The sequence below is a fragment of the Muscardinus avellanarius genome (assembly GCF_963383645.1).
Source record: "Muscardinus avellanarius genome assembly, chromosome: 8".
NCBI lineage: Eukaryota > Metazoa > Chordata > Mammalia > Rodentia > Gliridae > Muscardinus > Muscardinus avellanarius.
Window position 1 is genome coordinate 98,669,575 of NC_137794.1, and position 20,457 is coordinate 98,690,031.

Sequence of the window (20,457 nt, forward strand, 5' to 3'; positions counted from 1 at the left end):
AGTAAGTGTGGAATTGGAGGAGCAGTACATAGAACTTCAGAGGAATAAGATAATTTTAGGAGAATAATCTGATCCATTAGGGTTATTTTGAGTTAGGAAACTGAAGCTATGGGAGGTTAAGACCCTTGTCCAATTTCCATGATTCCTGGGAAAGAAACTGTTGATAGGCTATGTCAGAACTGCATATTGATCCCATCAGTTTGAGTGTCTGCTCCAAAATTCTTCCTACTATACCACTTTGCTGTATGAGCATTCTAAATGACAGCAGATACATTTGTCCATCTTCCTCCCAACCAGGATGAGCTGTTTTCAGAAGGTGTACTGCCTATTCCTACCTCCACAGAGACCCCGCATGCTGCTACGCTCAGGTGGCAATTTATACTTCTCATTGTGCTTTTGCAATAAGAACAAGATTACTGTTTGCAATCAAGGTAGCTATTTTCCCACTCTATTGTGGAGCAGTTAGTCAGGTATTCTATGGAAGGTAAATAAACACAGTCAACCTCCATTATTTGATTCCATTTAGTATATTTGGAAAGGTAATGGCTTAATGACACTGTGGTGGTCTATAATAGTTAATGCACCACAGAAAATGAATCATGAAATCCCCTTCTCGCTAATAACTTTGAGACTAATGTTATGAAAAGGTACTAAACCACGGGGAATGAAAGTGTTTTTACCTTCCCACCAAGTGGAAACATTATTAGTTTTCAATTTCTATTCATAAGCAATGAAAGGATAGGATCTCGGGGGAGGTAGGGAATCCTTTAATATGTTTTCTTTGTTAGATGATGGATCCTTGAAACATTATCTGAGACAGTTGCTATGGCAATAAAAGTGGTCCTGTAAGGGCCACATGAGTTTTCAACTCTGTGTCACATGCTCCCGAATGGTAGTTCCTTAGGCTGGAGGAAACAGTAGTGAGATTGAGGGAATAGCTAGAGAGAGTCCTCACTCCAGTCATCTCCACCTTGTGGCACAGAGCAGTGGACTGGCAGGATAGGGACACTCATGTCCTTCCTTCAGATTGGCACAAGGGCAGAAGATGTTTGCCTTTGTTTTGGAAACAAGTATGAGCTATTATCTTGCCAATGTTTCTTGCGAATGTGTCTCTAGTCTCCTTGATTTCCGTATGACCGATATTAACAGGGCGAGCTTTTTTGTCATTGTTTGTTATCCATACATGAGTGCAAACACTTCTGGTCAGAGATGCAGCTGTTTGCCTGTGGGACAGTGTCAGGGAGAAGCCTCAACACAGGCTTAGCAAGGCTGCTGGTGCAGAGCAGAATCCCCTGACTTCTGCCACCAGAAGGAGCCTCCTCTGGAGATTTCTGTATCTGCAACACAAGACCATTGAGTGTAACAGAAAAAACAGGACTGACATTTGTTTCCAAGTGATACCATGATCTTTCCTCACCTATAAACCAGTGAAATTAATGAATATTTGGCAGAATAATGGAAGATCTTATTTAGTATTATCTATAGTTAATACACAAAAATGGTAGCTATGACAATTATTGTAGATATTTGCAATTAAGATTAGATAAGCGTAAATTGAGCTAATATACTCTTATTTGTAAATATATATACATGTATGCATATATATTTATGTCTATATATACATAAATATTACCCATTATAACATCAGTAGATAGATACAGATAGAGGGCATCGGGCTCCAGAGGGCAGATAGTGGTTTCCCTAATTTGCCTTATTTATGTCTGTACTCCAGAAAATTTGTTATTGCCACTCTGTTTTTTCCTGAAAAGTGACCCAGTTTAGATAAGTTTTAGGATCATCCTATATAGGGATTAAAAAAAAACCCACTGACTTCATGGAAATTCAAGAAGACTTATAATCTCAGTGCTGATGAATGAAGAATCCACCAGTCAGCCACTGGATTAAGACATTTGTACTGGGACAGCAATATTACTTATGTCTATCATATGAATCTTAAATAGTAGTTATCAAAACAAGAACACTAAGTCCCATGACTGTAAGGCTTATCTCTAACTGAGAATTTTCCATTTAGTAAAGAATGCTGTATTATTTTCTATAATTTGATCCTGGTATTAATTTTAGCTCTTTCAACTGCATGTGGATGATTTTAGTATTTAATGGGTCCCTTTAAGTGACTGTTGCATTGAAGGTTCTTTGGGGCTGTTCTGTCTCTGTTTCCTGAATTTTATCTAATAATTTTAATATCTAGCTAAAGAGTAGGGGGACGGAGAATAGTCTATAAAGGCTTATTTAAAACTCATCAGACAGATGACACTTATTTACCTCTTTTATATCCTAGTAAGATTATGAATGAAGGGAAATAATCAGCAAGAGCCAGTGGTTTGGGGTGATGGACATAAGTTACCCTATTTCAATGATGTAATCTTTACAAGGGAGAGCTTTACTCTTTATCTTACATAACTTTCTATGCTTATTCTGTGTGGTTTAATTTTTAAATGCCCTTTCTGTCTCTCATATACTTAATTTTCCTTGGAAAATTTCTTTCAATCTGAAAAATGTTTTACTTTAGCAAAATCATACTTTTATCAAAATCATATCAAGCAAAGTTGAAAGATGGTTTCTAACTGAATCATTTTTTTCCTTCAACCTGACCTGAGCATTTGTATCTTATTGTTAAGCTAGATATACATGTATCATCCTCATTTTCAACTATATCTAAATAGATCAGGCTTCAAATAGAACTTTTTAGAAGTTTCTATTTTCATCCCAAGCACAACATCAAAGGAAAACTTTTTACCATTCCTTCTAAAGACTCTGATAGTTTTTAGTCCAAGAACCCTAGTGTCCAGTGAACTATTTAGGCTGGAACAAAGAGGGCAGCTGGCACAGAGTGCAAGGAACCACGTGTTGTCCTCAATTCCACAAGCAGTTGTACCTGCCAACTGTCCAAACCTCTGATAACTCATGTACACAAAACATCGAACTGTTACTAAGTAGAACATTTCTGTTTTATGCCAGCAGTGTGCTCCGAATCTACTTTGTTTCTCAACCTTTTTACCTTTATTTAATCAAACCCAAATGGTCTCCAAATTTCTCACCCATTTGCTAGTCTGAAAGTTTACACTTCCAATGAGGATCTTAGATCTGATGCAGTACCTTTCCTGTGAGATTGCTTGGCAGTTGGGGAATTATAACTGATGATCATAGGGCTTTTGAAATACATAGATAAAAGCTAAATGCTAAGGTTGGTCTGTAGACTGATTCCTTTATCAAGCAATATTAAATTTCAGTTTTCAATAGCAAATCTGATTTAAATATTTCTATACTGTCAACCATGTATGAGAAGAGATTCATACTATACAGTTCTTCTTTCTGTATGAATTTGTGGCTCCACAAATAATAAAACCAATAAAAATACCAAAAATATCAGGGCTTAGCTAGTATACAAACTGAATTATCATAAATTGTAGATTTTCCTGGAGGATAAAAAATGATTTTCCAGTATCATGAGACAGGAAGACTTTTAATATAAATTTCTGTGAACCAAAAGGGAATAAGACTTATTCTTACTGCTCCTTAAGAATTTTATTATAATATATGAAAATTATTTATTTTTGCCTCTATAGAATTTGTTCTAGATCTCCTAAAACCATTATTGGGCAGAGAAATTAAAATTGAATGAACTATTTCCAGACAGAGTAGACTAAAGATACTGACAAGTAGAAAGTGTGTGCATCTGGGCTTGGCTTTTGCCAATGTCATTTCTCTTTCTCTTTTCTGAGAGCTCTGAAAGCATTTGACATACACACAGGCCTCGTTTTAGGATTGTGACTTTGGTAGTGATCTCTTTTTATTGTTGCAGGCAATGAAAGCTTAGAAGAAAATTACGTCCAGGACAGCAAGATGGGGTTTGTCATTAACGCCATCTATGCCATGGCGCATGGGCTGCAGAACATGCACCACGCCCTGTGTCCAGGCCACGTGGGCCTCTGTGATGCCATGAAGCCCATCGATGGCAGGAAGCTCCTGGACTTCCTCATCAAGTCCTCGTTCATTGGCGTGTCTGGAGAGGAAGTGTGGTTTGATGAGAAAGGGGATGCTCCTGGAAGGTAAAGCATTTTTCTCTATACTGCAGCTGAATAACCTTGTAGTTTTCTGGTTGCCTAGGGTCCCATTGGTTCTGTGGTCTCTTGGTGTCATGAAGATAAATTTAATGAGGTAGCTAAAACGACATGGCTCCTATCAGATGAAAATTATCAAAAGCCATACCACTTTTTGAAATATTTCTCAGTAAACCCCTAAAATCCAGCATTCTGGCATGCCTCCCTTCTACCCAACTATCACCTGGCATTTCCTTTAGAAAGCCTGGCACCTCCTTCAAGACTAAGAAACTAAAGATATACATGGTGCATAACATGCAGAACCATCCCAGGCCAGCATCTTTCTGATTGATTGGTAACAATGATATTGTGATTATGAAATATTATGAATACTGTGGGTAGTAAGTTTAAAGAACTTAATACCTAAAGAGAAACAAAGCCTATACATGCATCTCTTTTTCTCAGTTAACTTATGTTTCTGCTAACATTTCTCTTGCAACAAAAAAGGATTTTTTTCTAGGATTTAGTTCAATATATTAATATATAATCTATCTCTTTATATATGTGTATTAACCCCCAAGTTATTTTACATACAATATGTTCTGCAACTGCTTTTGTTGTGTGTGTGTGTGTGTGTGTGTGTGTGTGTGTGTCACTGGGGATTGATCCCAGGGGAATTTCTACCTCTGAACTATACCTTAGCCCTATTTTTATCATTTTTGTTTTGAAACAGAGTCTTACTAAGTTGCAGACGACCTCACTAACTTGATGAGGCTGGCTCCCAACCTGTGATCTTCCTTTCTCTGCCTCTCAAGTACTGGGATTATAGCCATGTGTCACCATGCCCAACAACACTTGTTTTGATCAGAATTAGCTTGGACATAACTGACAGAGAATGATGTCAGTATCAACAGTAGTTGAGTTCATTCATAATTTTTTTTTCTAGGAAAAGGGTAATCAGAAGAACAGGAAAATAATTAAAACCTACTCTAGGAAGGGAAAAGGCCCTCAGCCTGTCTGCTGTGCAGTACTCTCATAGTCTTACAGAACCTGTTTTTTTTAAGTCTGTGGTTTTGCAGGGTGAGAGCTTCCTAAGGAGCATATGTTGTGTTAAAGTGGAGAATAAAATCTCTTAATTCCTCCTGCTGTAGTGCATCATTATTCTTCTATTATAGATAATAAAATTGAGTGTCAGAGGAACTAAACACCTCTCCTAAGATGAGAGAGAGCATGTGGTAGAGGCCATGCACCCTGGCTCAGAGGCTGGTAATGCCTCATTTTGCTGCTTCTTAGTTAATCCCCCAATTAGGCAAAATTTATAGCAACTTTCTTAACATCATTGTAGAAACACTGGAAGAGACTGTGTGACCTCAAATAATTTTTCTCATATCTCTTCTTTTCATTCAAGCTTCAAGTTCTACATTTGGAAAAACTCTTGTAGGGGCCAAGTGGAATCTCTTTGTTAAAATACAACAGATCTAGAAAAGAAAAATAATATGTCATTTTCCACAATTAAAATGATGAGTTTATAGGATACCATCCAAGCTGCCTATTAAGTGGGAGAAGATTTTGAATATGAGGATAGATTGTTTAGAGCCTGGGCCCTGGAGAAGCTTCAAGTTGCTGAGAACTTTAAGAAATGGTACCAGGAGGAACAATGGGTCTGACATTTAGAGGGGACCACCCAGCCCTCTAAAACTACCATGGAAACCCCGCTTTCCAAAGGAAATGAGGCTTAGTTTAAGGTCATAATTCTTAAAGGAAACATACAATGTGCCTAGCACAGGGATAGGTGCATCATTAACACCCCATAAATACAAATGTTCTCCTTTTTCTATTTGTAAGTTAACTAAAGCATTGTATATAATTTTAGCTCGTTTCTTTTTCATTGCTAATGTCATATCTAAATTAGAAGCTTTTTCCAGAGTCCTTTTTCAGGGATCATTTCCTCCTGCTTGAAACTGGTCAGCTTTTCTTGTGTTCAATTCCTGTTTCAAACGCCTTCCGTTGCTTCCGGCTCCGGCTGCACCATCACGCCTGCTTTGGGGCCCTCTTGCACTCACTCTAGTTAATCATCACACAGCATACACTGAATGCATTGAGAGGATGCTGTGAAGATGTAGTTGACGGCAGGAGGGTATTCCTCATGAAGGCCACCATGCCAGGAAGGAATCCAGTGGTCAAGAGGAAAGAGCAGGATTCATTAGCACACAACACACAGGACAGGGAGGCTTCTTTTTAATGCATCAGCATTTTTCCTTTGGTATCCTTTAGGATATCTTCCCACCATCACCACCACCCAGCACTTGGGACTTTTTGTAAAATAAATAAATAAATAATAGATAAATAAATACATAAATAAATCTGTTTCATAACAAACTTCTGTGCATGTTTTATTATCTAAATGCAAATGAAGTGTGAACTGATTTCCTTCATGAAAGAGTAATGGAGGAAGTTGAAATAGAAGTCATAGGAAACTGATTCATAGGGGGGAAAAAAAGTACTAAAGCTACCACTGCAGCATAAGTTTCTTTAGTGTGTAAGAAAGTGTCATGTCATAATACAGAGTAAAACACAAAAGTTAATGGAAACAAAAGGAGAAACTACTCATATGGAGCACTTACATCCCATGGCCACAAGGAGCTTAAAATGCAAAGATATTAGTGTGAACTCCCAGTTAATACCCACTTGAATATTTATCACTCAGTCCTATTCAGAAGAAAGTACTGTTGCAGCTCAGCAACAAGAGGAACAATAACTATAATAATAATAATAATAATAATAACAACAACAACAACAATAATAATAGTTATAATAATAACACTAATGCCTGAAAGCCAGAACAGCAAAAACAGATAAATAACAAGCTCCAGGTGTATCATTCTTTCCTTTTACTTTTTGGTGAGTTGTGCTCACTCGGTGAGGAAAATCTTCCTTTACTCTTCCCAAGTCCCTTTTCTTTTAGGAGACAGCTATTATAGGAACTTTTGGACTCTGAATTTGGAGACACCATGAACTACCACGTGGATAGTAGGAGGCATTTGCCAATTAAGAATGGGCAGAAGAGCCAATGCCCTGATATGTTTTGTCTAGAGACAGAACTAGGCCAGATACAATCAATAAGTTTCAGAAGCCAGCTTAGCCTGATGAATAGTACCCTACCTGAGTAATGGCTGAGGCAGACTGAATCTGAGTCAGGTGTGGGGAGAGAGAATTCCAGGATGAATTACGCAGGATATGAAGATGAAAACGTGTTGACTATTGTTATCTATTTCCTTAGGTCAGGCACAAAGAGCAAGGGGTCATAACTCACATTCTAGCCCCAGAGCACAAGAACTGCATAGATACTGCAGAAAAGACTCACACTGGAGAGCCAATAAGGGGAGCCAGGCATAGCGTTTTGGCAAGTGGCACTAGAGGTAGGGTTTGCTTGGAGTGAAGAGCAACATGTAAAGAAGGCACAGAAATACCAGACATTTTTTCAATAACTGAGATACAACGCTATGCATAGATACTGTCTCCAGGGTTTTTTTTATTTTTTTGGTAATGAAAATATGCGGAATATTTTAGAGTCTTCATAGAAATACAAAAGTGAATAAGTTGAGGACATTGTCTGACATAGTATCTCAGGCCTTTTGGGCAGCTATAACAAAATACCACAGTCCTTGTGGGTTATAAATGACAAATTTGTTGCTTGCATTTCTGGAGTCCAGAAAGTCCAAGATCAAAGCACCAGCCGATTTAGTGCCCAGTGAGTTTCTGCTTTCTGATTCATGGAGAGTACCTTCTAACTGTCCTTTTGTGGAAGGGACAAGAGAGTTTTTTTGTTTTGTTTTGTTTTGTTCAAGCTGCTCTTATAAGGGCATGACTCTCATCACAGGGCTCTACCCTCATTCCTTAATCACTACTCCAAGGCCCCTTCTCCTAACACCATCACTTTTGGGGGTGAGATTTTCTACATATAAATTTTGAGAAGATGTGTGTGTGTCTCAATTATAAAAAAGTTTCTTATATGCCATGTGTTCATACATCCCGACAAGAATTCCAAGAAGCTTAAAGAGTGTAATGACATTCTAAGAAGTATAATCTACTGTTAAAATGTCGGGAAAGACTCCAGCTCCCATATGCCAATGTCAAGTCCTCTGTTATTTCCATTATGTTGGAAGAGAATGTCCCCACCACCTACCCAAGAAAAAATGAGATCTGGCCCCCAGAATACACTGGCTGCAGTGAAGCATTCTGTTAAAAAAAAGTTATATAGTGACACCACCATTATGACAGTGAAGAGTTCCAAATGTGGACGTTGCCATTGTGTGCCATTTTGGTATTTGAAGTTACTGAAATAACTGACACCAATTATTTGGTTTCAAAACTATTTGTCCTCATCAGGGAAGAGAGCAGTTTAAATGTCAGTGTATAAGATGTCAAATCCCCATTACCTTTACTAATTAAACATGCCTCCCTAAGAGTTCTTGCTCTATTAACACCTAAAAGAACCTTTTCAGACGTTATAAAACTTTCCTCTTTTAGTACAGTGTAATAAAAATGGCCACTGAATATTAAAAGGAAATTTGGAATACAAGTAATAAAATATAGGAAGTAATGTTATCATGGATTGTTACTTATTCAAAGAATAATTTATTGGATAATGATTGGAAGATGATGAAGATCAACTCAGCACACACAGATTTATTTTTTGAAGGAGAAGCAGAAAGAAAATTATGACAATTATGTACTCTTTAGCAAACCTTGATGGTACACAGATACATTCTGGAAAATCAGAGGAAATATTAGAAATTAACATTTTGACAGTAGTTGGTGTTGGGCTATATAATAATTCTAGCTTTTATCTCTCTTTTCTCTATTAAAATCTACTCAGCAAATTCCTTCATTTTCAGCATCAAGTCCTTCAAGACTTGCATGATGTTGTTTGTTTTGTAGGTATGATATCATGAATCTGCAGTACACTGATGCTAACCGCTATGACTACGTTCACGTTGGGACATGGCATGAAGGAGTACTGAACATCGATGATTACAAAATCCAGATGAACAAGAGTGGAGTGGTGCGGTCTGTGTGCAGTGAGCCTTGCTTAAAGGGTCAGATTAAGGTAAGTTACAAATGCCTTCTCAGAAGGTATTGCTGAGGAAACCTACTGTCTGGCCTTAGTAAAGAACGATGCAGACTTTCTTTCTTTCTTTCTTTCTTTCTTTCTTTCTTTCTTTCTTTCTCCTTCCTTCCTTCCTTCCTTCCTTTTTTGTACTGAGGATTGAACTCAGGGACATTCTATCGCTGAGCTACATTGCCACACTGATTTTTAAAAAATATTTATGTTTTGAAACAGTATTTCATTAAGTTACTGAGGGTCTCACTAAGTTGCTGAGGCTATCCTCGAACCTGCAAACCTCCTATCTTAGCCTCCCAAGTACTGGGATTATAGGCGCCAGTCGTTCTTCTTAAACAGGACTATCCAAAGAGGGTGTGCTGGGTTTACTGTTTTTGCTCCTGCATTTAGCTAAGACAAAAAAGATAAAGATTAGGAAATGAAATGGGTAAATTACTAGAATATGTGAATAGTTTTTATTTTAATCACAGTGGTGAGCTGGGAACTTACATATAATGTAGGCAGCAAGGCGATGAATAATCAAATTAGAACTTGCAACAGAAGTAAAATGTGGAAACCAAAGCCAATAATGCTGCTTAGTCATAGCTTTAGATATTACCAAAGAAAGTTCTGGGGATCTAATTATAGCATCCTTTGATGGATGTGATGGTTGTGTTAAGTAACTTGATGGTGGCAATCATTCCATCATGCATACATATATTAAATCATCATGTTGTATACCTTGACTATATGCAATTTTTGCCAATTAAACATTTTTAAATTAAAAAAATTTGAGGCAGAAGTAAATGTGGAAACCAACACCAATAATACTGCTTAGTCATAGTTCCTGCTCTTGTCAAAGAAGGCAAAATCTGAACAATGCTAAATAAGCACATGACTAAAATAACAGAAGTTGAAATGAGGTGATGCATTTCCCTTTTCTCTACCAAGGCCTTTGATTCATCTGAAATGGACATTTCTTTTTTCTAGCCCAGAGAGAGCCCCCAGTGTCCAATTATATTCAGAAACTTTTCTGGGGGAAGCTTCAATGAGTAACTATAATATTACGGTATACAGAAAACTAGAGGAAGTAAACACCATATCTTGGGCATTTGCTGGAAGTGCAAGAGAGAATTGTCAGTGAAGAAGCATTGGAAGCAGTACTCTGTCTCCTGTGCTATTTAAAATTAAACTGGATGATGCACAAGGAAAGGGAGCTGAGGGGAGGGATTGTGAATTGGCAGGGGTATGGATTAGATGAACTCATAGGTCTTCCCCATCTCTAATTTTCTGTGATTCATCTCGGGGAGCAGACAGGCTGTCGTGTAGCTGTTGTGCAGCACAGCTGGAACTGGAGTGGATGGTGCATGCACCTCTGGCTCCCTTCACCATGCCGCCACACAGCCATGCCTTTTCTGCCTGGAAGCTGCAGAGCCCCTGTGCAGAGGAGCTGTCCTAAGTACACTTAAGGGTCCTGAATACAAGAATCCAATCATGCAGTGTTTAATGCTTGATGTGGAGGCTGGAAGATGCTTGTCTCAACTTTCTAAAACAGATAGAAGATTTAGGACCTGTAATGACTTTTGGCAGCTGAGATAAGCTGTCCTGAGGTATCAATTCCCAGTGACTCTAGCCACCATGAGGAAGTAAAGAGACGTCTGGGACACATTGCCCTAGTTGTGAATGTCCTGTGCCTTTCCGCAGAAGTTGTATCTGAAATATTTAATCCTTTTTACAACAACTAACCAGTCAGAGTATACTTTAATCTAGTCCTAGGGCAGGATGCTAAAGGCATCTCCCCAGGAGGTTGTGGTTTCCTATCACAACTGTGGTAATTCCTTGAGTTTGTGGATGATATGGTTTGGCTGTGTCTTGGGTCCTTGGTCCTCAGTTTTGATGATGTTGGGAGGTGGTGTAACCTTGAAGAGGCGGGACCTAGATGGATGTGATTAAGTCTTTAAGAACATCAACTTCACAAGAGATTAATGGCAGAATAAATTAGATCTCATGAGAGAAGTTTGTAATAAAGGGAGCCCATCTCATGTACTTGGCCCTTTGGTACAAAGCCAGTTCCCTTTCCATCTCTCCTCCATGTTTTGATGCAACCAAAGGCGTTCTCACTAGAGGAAAAACAAATTGAGTCTCCTAATTTTGAACTCTTGGCTTTCAAAAGGATGAGCTAAACAAACCTCTTTTATTTCACAAGTATCCAGCCTCTAGTATTTTGTTACAGTAACAGAAAAAATTGGAGGAATGCAGCCAATCATGAGATTTGGCTAAGGAGTTCTTTATGGTAGTGTGAGGAAATTCAGGGCACATGGAGACATGGTCAGTTTCATGTAGAAGTACTTCTGCAGTGTAAGAGAGACTTCAGCCAAATCAGTGGGTATGTGTTAATAGTTCTGCTTCTTCCTAAACATCCATTTCTTCTTACCCAGTTGTAATTCTTTCACATAAGGCCACCTGGTGGTGTGTAGGAGTATGTCTCTGAAGTCAAGAAGGCCTCAAACTTCTTGACAGTTACACTGAGGTCAAAACAGTAGGTTCTGGTGATATCATCTTTTCCTGATGCTGAGAAAATCCAGCATATCCAAAAGCCTAATGTTACCTGTCAGGGGGACTGCAGAATCCATGGGCTCATTCACTTCTCTGACCCAAAGGACGGCACATGTTTGACTCAGGCCTCTTTTCTAGAGTGGATGCTGCATTGAGTCTGCTTTGCAGACAACCTCTGTGAAACAGTTTATGGGACTATCAAGTTTAGTATTTTATGACATATTTTTTAAAATATCTTGCAGGAAAAAAATTGTTTCAAGGATGTTCACATGCCATGTGTATTCCCTCCCCACATTCCAGGAGAGAGCCCTTTTATCTCCTCGAGTTCAGAGGCAAGGCTGCCTTTCTACATCTCTTTGCTTAAATATTCAAGAATTTCTGGCAGCATGTTTATGTTACACCCAATTCAGTGTTATCATAGGAAATCCAAGAAATCATTGTTGAGCCATTACAGAGCACTTGCAATAAATGCAAATCTTCTGGAGGCCAATTTTAGAAATGTTGTGTACCCTGCAGGAGAAAAATATACCTGTTACCAATAGCACCTGGAGTGGAGGTGTGTGTATGTGGGGGGTGTGTGTTTATTTCCCATAAATGCCTTGGGAGGTATGGAAACGAATGAAAACTGAATCCCATTTACTAAATAATAGCACTTACACTCTAATACCACTAATTTGCCACCTACCAGGCCCAGAATGCAGAAAGCTGGATCTCAGTAGCCACTGTGCAGACAGGAAAGGGGCACCTTACAAGATGATTGTACGATGTGCTCTTGGATCAAGTGGGACGGAAAGCCTTTCAAATATAAGTGCCAGTTAAAATGCTAAAATGATGATTTTGTATCTTTTCTGAGAACCACAGAACTTCCTTACGATAATTTCCTTTGACGTGGTTAAAACTACTCAGTGTTCTTATGTTGATTATTTTTAGAAATATATATCTTATAAGTATAGTATCTTATGGAGTCAAAGAATGATTTCAGTCATGCCATAAACACAGGTAAATAAAATCATACCCTTTATTGTTGTGTGCTATATTAGATTTAGTCAGGGGGAAAAAGAGACCTGCCATGAGGCTCAATAAAGAGAATTTAATATAGGAAACTGATTATAAAAATAACAGGGGACATACTAAGAAAAACTCAAAGAGTAGCAACAGTGGGAATCGCTTCCTCTCTAGGGACAGAGGGACACAGAGAACTTATAATACCTACATGAGATGCTCCGTGAATTGGAGAGGGAGAAAATACCCTGGCTTCTCTCTTCTCTTCAGTATAACATTGGTTCATCCTATTTTCTCAAAACCACCTAGAAGACTGTTGGCAAGAGGTCCTAGAAAATGTATACAGGTTCCTCGGTATAGATTTTCTTCCACCATAAAAACGATAAAAGACTTAAGAGTGAATGCATTACTGAGATATTAATTCCCAGAGAAGCAAAAATGAAGGGAAAGGGGGAGTGTACATGTACAAACAGAGAAAAACAAACAAACGAAAAACCAAATGCATGAATTATTGAATGGGGCACTGCTTCACTGAGCATCTTTATTGGCCTCACAGAGATCTCAGAATAAACTGTTCACATTACCGGAGGATTCTGGGTGGATCCCTGTCTTGATCAGCATTCTCACTGCTGGACCCAGTAAGCCCCATCACACACAGCTTAGAGGAAGGAAGAATTATTTGCTCTGTTTTTGGAGATTTAGAGGCTCAGTCATGTCAGGCCTGGTTTGTGGAGCTCAGGGCATGGCAGGGCAAAGAGAAGAGCGCTAGGTTCCACTCAGCGCTCAGATCACAGGAGGCTGGGAAAGGAAAGAAAGAAAGGGGAGCAGAGATTTTATACAATCTCAAAGGCCATGCCCCAGTGACCCCTCCTTAGCAATCAACCTCCACTTCCAGAATTTCTACCTTGTTTTCATAAGGTCTAGGTGAACATCCTAAAACCAAACCATCACATTCCCTATGGTTTGATTGGGGATCCTGCCATGGTAAGTCCAACAAAAGAAGTTCTGGAACCCAGCACCTCCTGCTAGGAAAGGAAAGACAACTGGAGAGACCAGATGAAGAAGCAACATTGATAAAGGCTGAGCTAGTAGTTGAAAAACTATCCAGATCTCTAACAGCTGGCCAAGGACCTAAGAGAGTCTGACGCAGCATATAAAACATGAACAGTATTCTGTAAGCAAATAGCAAGGGCCTGGAGTGTGCTGGTATCATCCATAAAGTCTGCTGCTGTTTACCTATTGTCCTGAAGAATAAGAAGGGGTGGGAAGGTGAAGGAAGGGAAGAAGAAGGAAAGATGGAGGTGGGAAGCAGTGGAGACCAAGGACTAACATTTACCAAGCACGTTTTTGTGCAGGTAGGTACAATGGTTGCTTTATATACATCATTTCAACTACTCCTTGAGGCAACTCTTGAAGTATTATCACGCCTGATATGTACATAATGGATCTGGGACACAGAAAGGTTGAGTCACTTGCCCCCTAAGCTCTCTCAGCTCAAATGTGCCAAAGCTGGGGTTGGAAACACCCCAAAGCTCTTATAGTCCCAGGCCACATGTTCAACTATCTTTCATTATATGAACTGGCATGTTTCCTACAAATGCAAATTTCAGTTACTAAGCCTTCTAAGAAGTCTTCTAAGTTTCCCAGTAGTTTACAATAAAAACATATATAAGATTGACTTTTAAAATACCAAGGGAACAGAACCCAGAATTAAAGAAATAATATCTGTGAATGAGATAAAAAAAGTTTATTAGAAAGAAACTGGCAGAGAGTAAAGTACCTTACAGGTTGCTTTTAGTGGCTACCTATTCTTTGTCTTCCCCCTCTCCTTTCCTTCTCTTCTTTTCCTGGTTTTGTTTTCTCTTATATTTGTCTTTAGATTCTTTTCTCCAAGAAAATAGGTTTGGGTTGGGAGGCTTGGTTTAAAGAGCAGAGATGATCATTACTTCTTTTTATCCTACCCAGTTAATAAAGACAAAAGCCAAAATCCAGGGGGATATTGCATTATTAAAATTATTTTCTTGTTTTCATATACCTTATTTTCATATAATAAAATGTCATTTTACATATGCAGAAAAAAAGCCCTGCTACACCTGGCTAACAAATGGTAGATTTTAAAATTAGATTAATTTATTCTATTTATAAGATTCATTTTATCTTTTGTTGCTAGTATTTTCTCCTGGAGAAATGAAAATTTAGTTTCAAAAGAAATTAGAAGCTTGATTTGTTGAGTATCAAAGTACAAGGGATCAAAGTAAATGATGAATCTCATTGTGATGTGAGATATCCTCCTAGACACAGAAGACACATGAAAGAATATGTTAAGAAAACATTTGTATCTGATTCTCACCTAAACTTTAAGTATTCCTGGAATAATGCCATTAGCATTACTTTGCTAGAGGAGTTGAGCTTTCTGGGTTTTCTCGTTGTTAAGTATACCTATTTAAGAGAAGTTGCCAAAGGAGGAAAATTACATTTTTAGTAATAACCTTCTTTTAAAAATACACTGATTTTTTTACATTTATACTATCACCTTTTCACATATGCCACTGATTAGTAGGCAAGTTGTTATATATCATGCATCTTTAAGATTGCAGATTGGGGTTAAAGATTGAAATTCTAGAAATTTCTCATTTGTAGCATTCCTAATATTATCCTTGTAAGGTGGGCTCCTAAATAATTCTTTAGTTTCTCTACCATAATGTTTTCCTCTTTTGTGTGCATTTTTCTGCTTTCCAAAGAACTATGTATTTATAATTCCTTACTTAGCTAACCCAACCCCAGAGTTATTCTGTAAGTGATGTCTATTTGGAAGATGGATGCTCATTCTTGAGCAAAATTGTCAAGCAATTAGTACCACCAAACCTCTTCTAATAATAAGAAAAAATGTTTCTGAAAAGGGTAAGTTGGATACTCTAAAAATATATAGTGTAGGCTATATGTATATATGGTTATGCGTGTATACGTATATGGTTATATTTCTATTTGCTACCAATTCCTCTTGCTTTATACAAAAAATATAATAAATAGATGTTTTTTGAGTCCATGTCTCTCAGTAGCAAAGTTGTGAAGTGAATGTGGGCACAGTGTTATCTTCTTACTCCTAGTTGTAATACACCTGTCATTTTCACAATTTAATGTCTTCAGGGAGGAAAATAGCAGTAGTCATGTGATAGAATATGAAATTGTACTATGTAAAATCAAATGAAACAAGTTTGGAAATTGTTATTATGGCTTTTTGGAAGTAAAGAAAAAATTACAAGTCCATCAAAATATTAATTAACTAAAGATGTGTTATATTGTTATTCTCTGGTAAGATCTACCACCCAATGAGATGTTGCCTTTTTAACCCGATGGCTTTGATTGGATGACTGAGGTGATGGGAAACTCTCAAAGGACAGGAAAGTGAAGTTGGAAAATTAGCTCAGCAGTCTCATATTTTGAATTTGTGCAATTAGTTACACTGAGTTTGTAAGGAGAGAAAAAATTAAAGTTGCCTCAAGTAACATAAAATATTTTGTGTTGGCTTTTAGTGTACTCCATGCCTTAAGTAAAATTTTAAAGTGGCATTTATTCACTAATTCAATTTTTATCATATCAGTTAGAAAATTATTATCATTTGGAATGTAAATTCCCTTCCCATGTCTATTCTGAGGATATTGTGATTTTTTGAAAATAGAATTACTTTTTTTTGACTGGAGGCTGAGATAAGAGGGCAGCAAATTTAATCCCATCCCTAAGTGTGAGGCTGTTCTGTTTCAAAATAAAAAATAAAAAGAGCTGGGGGTGTAGTTCAGAGGTAGTGCTACTCTGAGTTTAATCATAGTAAAACAATTTATACACACACACACACACACACACACACACAAACTCACAGGAAGAAAAGAAAGTAAAACAATAAAAGGAGAACCTTTTGCATTTGTTAAATATATTTTGTCATCTATCATTTCATGTAATTCTAAACTAGTGGTATAAATTTCAACTCCTGCAGAAGAATAATTTATTCTTCAAGAAGACTGGAGTTTCTACTATTTTAAAGTAAGACAATGTTTACATTTCAATTCTGACTCTACATATGGAAATATATGGAAGATTTGAAAGTGTTTTGGTAGGACTTCTGGTGCTAGAATAAGGGATTAACAGGGTTTGTACTTAACCTCCTACTATAAGCAAGGAGAAAATGTGGATAAACTATATGATTCAACTGTGTCAAGACACTGGAAATAGACCATGACTCTGATGACAGGGAAGTGAGGAAGAACAAACTAGGTAACCATAAGATTATTCAGTCTTCCTACCTGGAGGCAATTTCCTAATTGTTCAGGTAGAACACAGAGTGTGGCCATCTTGCTACTTTAAGAAGACAGAAGCAGACTTTAGGAAGGCCAAGGCAGATAGAATTTATAGTGCAGTGTAAGAGAGAAGATGTGTATTTAGGGGAAAGGAAGAGGAAGAGGAGGAGGGGAGGAGGAAGAAGAGGAGGAGGGGGAGGAGGAGGAGGAGGAGGGGGAGGAGGAGGAGGAGGAGGAGGAGGAAGGGGATGAGGAGGAGGAGGAGGAGGAGGGGGAGGAGGAGGAAGAAGAGGAGGAGGGGGAGGAGGAGGAGGAGGGGGAGGAGGGGGAGGATGAGGAGGAAGAGGAAGAGAAAAATAAAAAAGAACCCCAGAAATTAGCATAAAATTCCTTGAGTATTTAAATATCAATATACATATGAGAAGTGGAATTCTAAGGGTCAGGTAAAGACAGTTAATAGGAAATGGAATTCCCAGAGCTGAGCAAGAACCAAGAATTGTTCCAGCATCCACCAGCTAGAATGGAGATAGCTTGTTGGGAATACAAGGAATTCAATAAAGTCCCTAGAAGAGTTATAACTTGAAAAAGAGTCTAATGAATTCCCAGAGCAGAAATTATTCTAGACTTGCTCTAGAAGATAAAAACAAGGCTAAAGAAGGAGAAACTGAGTGACAAAGAGCTTAACTACCTGCCAGAACAAAGTATAACACCCCTTTAAGAAAGAGAGAATAGGCCAGCTGTGGTGGCACATGCCTGTAATGCCAATACTTGGAAGGCTGAGACTGGAGGATCACAGCTTGGTAGCCAGCCTTGGCAATTTAGAAAGGCCCTCTGCAACTTAATGAGACTGTTTCTAAATAAATAAATAAATAAATAAATAAATAAATAAATAAATAAATAAATATTAAAATATACCTGGGGTTATAGCTCAGAGATAGAATACCCCTGGGTTCAATTCCCAGTAAAACACACACACACACACACACACACACACACACACACACACACACACACTAAGAGAAATCCAGAACTCTACTCCTTAAAGTATAAATGCCTGGGCTCTGGTCAAAATCAGTGGTAGAAAAAAACACTGGAATTAGCTACCAAGACCATTGAAATACCTCCTATAAACAAATGCCAAGAAACCGAAAAGACGATATAAATACATTTAGAAAAAATGAAAATAAAAATAATGAAATAGAACTTAATAGGGATGGGAAAGCAAATACATGAGAAAGAATAGTTCAATGGATGGAATTCGGATATTGAAGAACAGCAAATGTAAGAACATAGCAACAGAAAATAGGCAAATGAGCTAAACAAAGGGAAATGCTATTAAAGGAGGCGAGCAGACTCTCAGTAACTTGTAGAGTTACACCAAGGGCTGAATTCTAAGTGCAACTGAAGCTCTAAAAAATACAGCAGTCAGGTGAAAAAAAAAAAAAAATTTTTTTAAAAAGTGATGACAGGGAGGGGGAGACAGGAAGATCTTATTATTATTATTTTTTTGTGTGTGTGTGTAGTACTGGGGTTCCTGGAAGCCCTTCTACATCGGGGCTACATTCCCAGACCTATTATATATATATATATATATATATTTTTTTTTTTTTTTAATTTGGAAACAGGGTCTCTTAAGCCAGCGTGGCAGGCTCCGAAAATGTGTGATCCTCCTGTCTCTGCCTCCCAAGCGCGGGATTACAAGCCTGCGCCACCATGCCCAGTGGAAGATCTTAGTTTTAAGGACAGCTTCAGCAACCTAGTGAGATCCAATTACAAAACAAAAAATAAAATAAAGCTGGAGGTGTAGTTCAGACGCAGAATGCCTCTAGGTTCAATCTCCAGTACTGCAAAATAAAGAAATAAAATAATTAATTAAAGAAGTGATAACTGAACATATTTCAGATGCAATGTAAATGTATATTCACAAAATTAACAAATCCCACGCAAAACAAATACAAAAAGACATTATAATGAAGTTGATAATAAACAGCGACAAAAGAAAAACAATATTATCTGTTATGGGTTTGAGGGAAGATGTTACGGTTTGGGGAAACTATCCCTGGGGACCCTTGTTAGGTAACATGAGGGGGTGCTTCAAATGAAATCACCGAAATACAAAGCACAGAACAGATTTATTTTACACGTGACCTCCATCTTGTTCATGTAATTCTGACTTAGTAAGTTCCTGTAAGGTTTCTCCCCCACCAAGGTTTCTCCTTTCACTTTCAGGAAGGTCTACCCCTCCTCCCATCCTAGCTAGATGATCCAATTATGTAAACCTGTCTTCAGAATGAGGATGAGGAAGTCCTAGTTCCCCTCTCCTATAGACTTGCTAATTACCTTTAGCTAGGTTAATTTACATTGGAATAGTTGCTTGCTTTTTTGGGCAGAAACCAAGTCTTTTCACAGATTTGCCCCTCACCCAATTTTTGAAATATATTAATAATCAGAGGTTCCTCAAATCTTCCTAGGCCATTCCCAATACTGGTACATCATCTAGAATAAAAAGACCCATTACATACAGAGGAATAAAGTAATATTACTGCAATTTTTCTCATCAAAACCTATATGCTAGGCAAAAAAGGAATAACATCTTTAGATTCTTAAAAGAAAACTTTCAACTTCTAATCTGAAGAACAGAATAACATAAAGTGCTGAAATAAAAAGATGAAAAAAGGATAAAAACACTGTCAACTTAAATTTCCATATTAAGTAAATCTTTTATTTATAAAAATTAATACAAAATGAAATTCTAAATAAACAAAAACTGAGGAAAATATATATACTGTAACTACTATAAATGTTAAAGAAAATGCTTCAGAGAAAAAAATTATGTCAGAGAAATTTGTGTTTAAAGAAACAAATTAAAAGTATCAGAAATTGCAAATGTATGAGTTAAAGTAAATGCATTAATCTTTTCCCTTTTCTTCCTTTCTTTCTTTTATTTTAATTTTAATTTCTTCTTCTTTTTTATTTTTTTAAATAGAAACTTGCTACCAAGTTGCTCATGCTGGCTTTGAACTCATGATCCTCCTGTCTCAGTTCCTCAAGTCACTGGGATTACATGCATCAACCACTGCACCTGGTTCCCACAACAATGTTTTTTTGATTTTAAGATTTTATTAAAAAATATTGAAGGGATAGAAGGAAGAAAATGGGAGAGTTTTACTGTATGGTTCTTATACTATATAATTTCATGTATGTAGTATAATAGGATAGTATCATTTTATTATACACTATAAGAGTTTAAATATTGTCAACCACAGAGCACCCACAAAAACAAAACAAAACAAAAAAGATGTTTAGTGAATAGGCCATTCTTGAGAATAAGATGGAATGGTAAAATTGGAGGTAGAAAAATAGAAAAAAGGAACAAAAGACAAATGCAACAGATAGAAAAAGTGAAGAGGGGATTGATTTATATCCAATCATATTTGTTACT

The 20,457-nt window shown here is 37.5% G+C and overlaps 1 protein-coding gene across 3 annotated transcripts in view; it reads left to right on the forward strand.

Moving 5' to 3' along the window:
• GRM1 (glutamate metabotropic receptor 1) overlaps window positions 1–20,457 on the forward strand; it is a gene marked incomplete at both ends in the record, with an annotated part of 393,668 nt that overhangs the window by 320,848 nt on the left and 52,363 nt on the right. For all 3 annotated transcript variants that reach the window (XM_080700546.1, XM_080700547.1, XM_080700548.1), the window contains 2 exons: window positions 3,824–4,070; window positions 9,003–9,171. In XM_080700546.1, coding sequence (XP_080556672.1) covers window positions 3,824–4,070; window positions 9,003–9,171 — 416 coding nt within the window. The remainder of the gene's footprint in view (window positions 1–3,823; window positions 4,071–9,002; window positions 9,172–20,457) is intronic.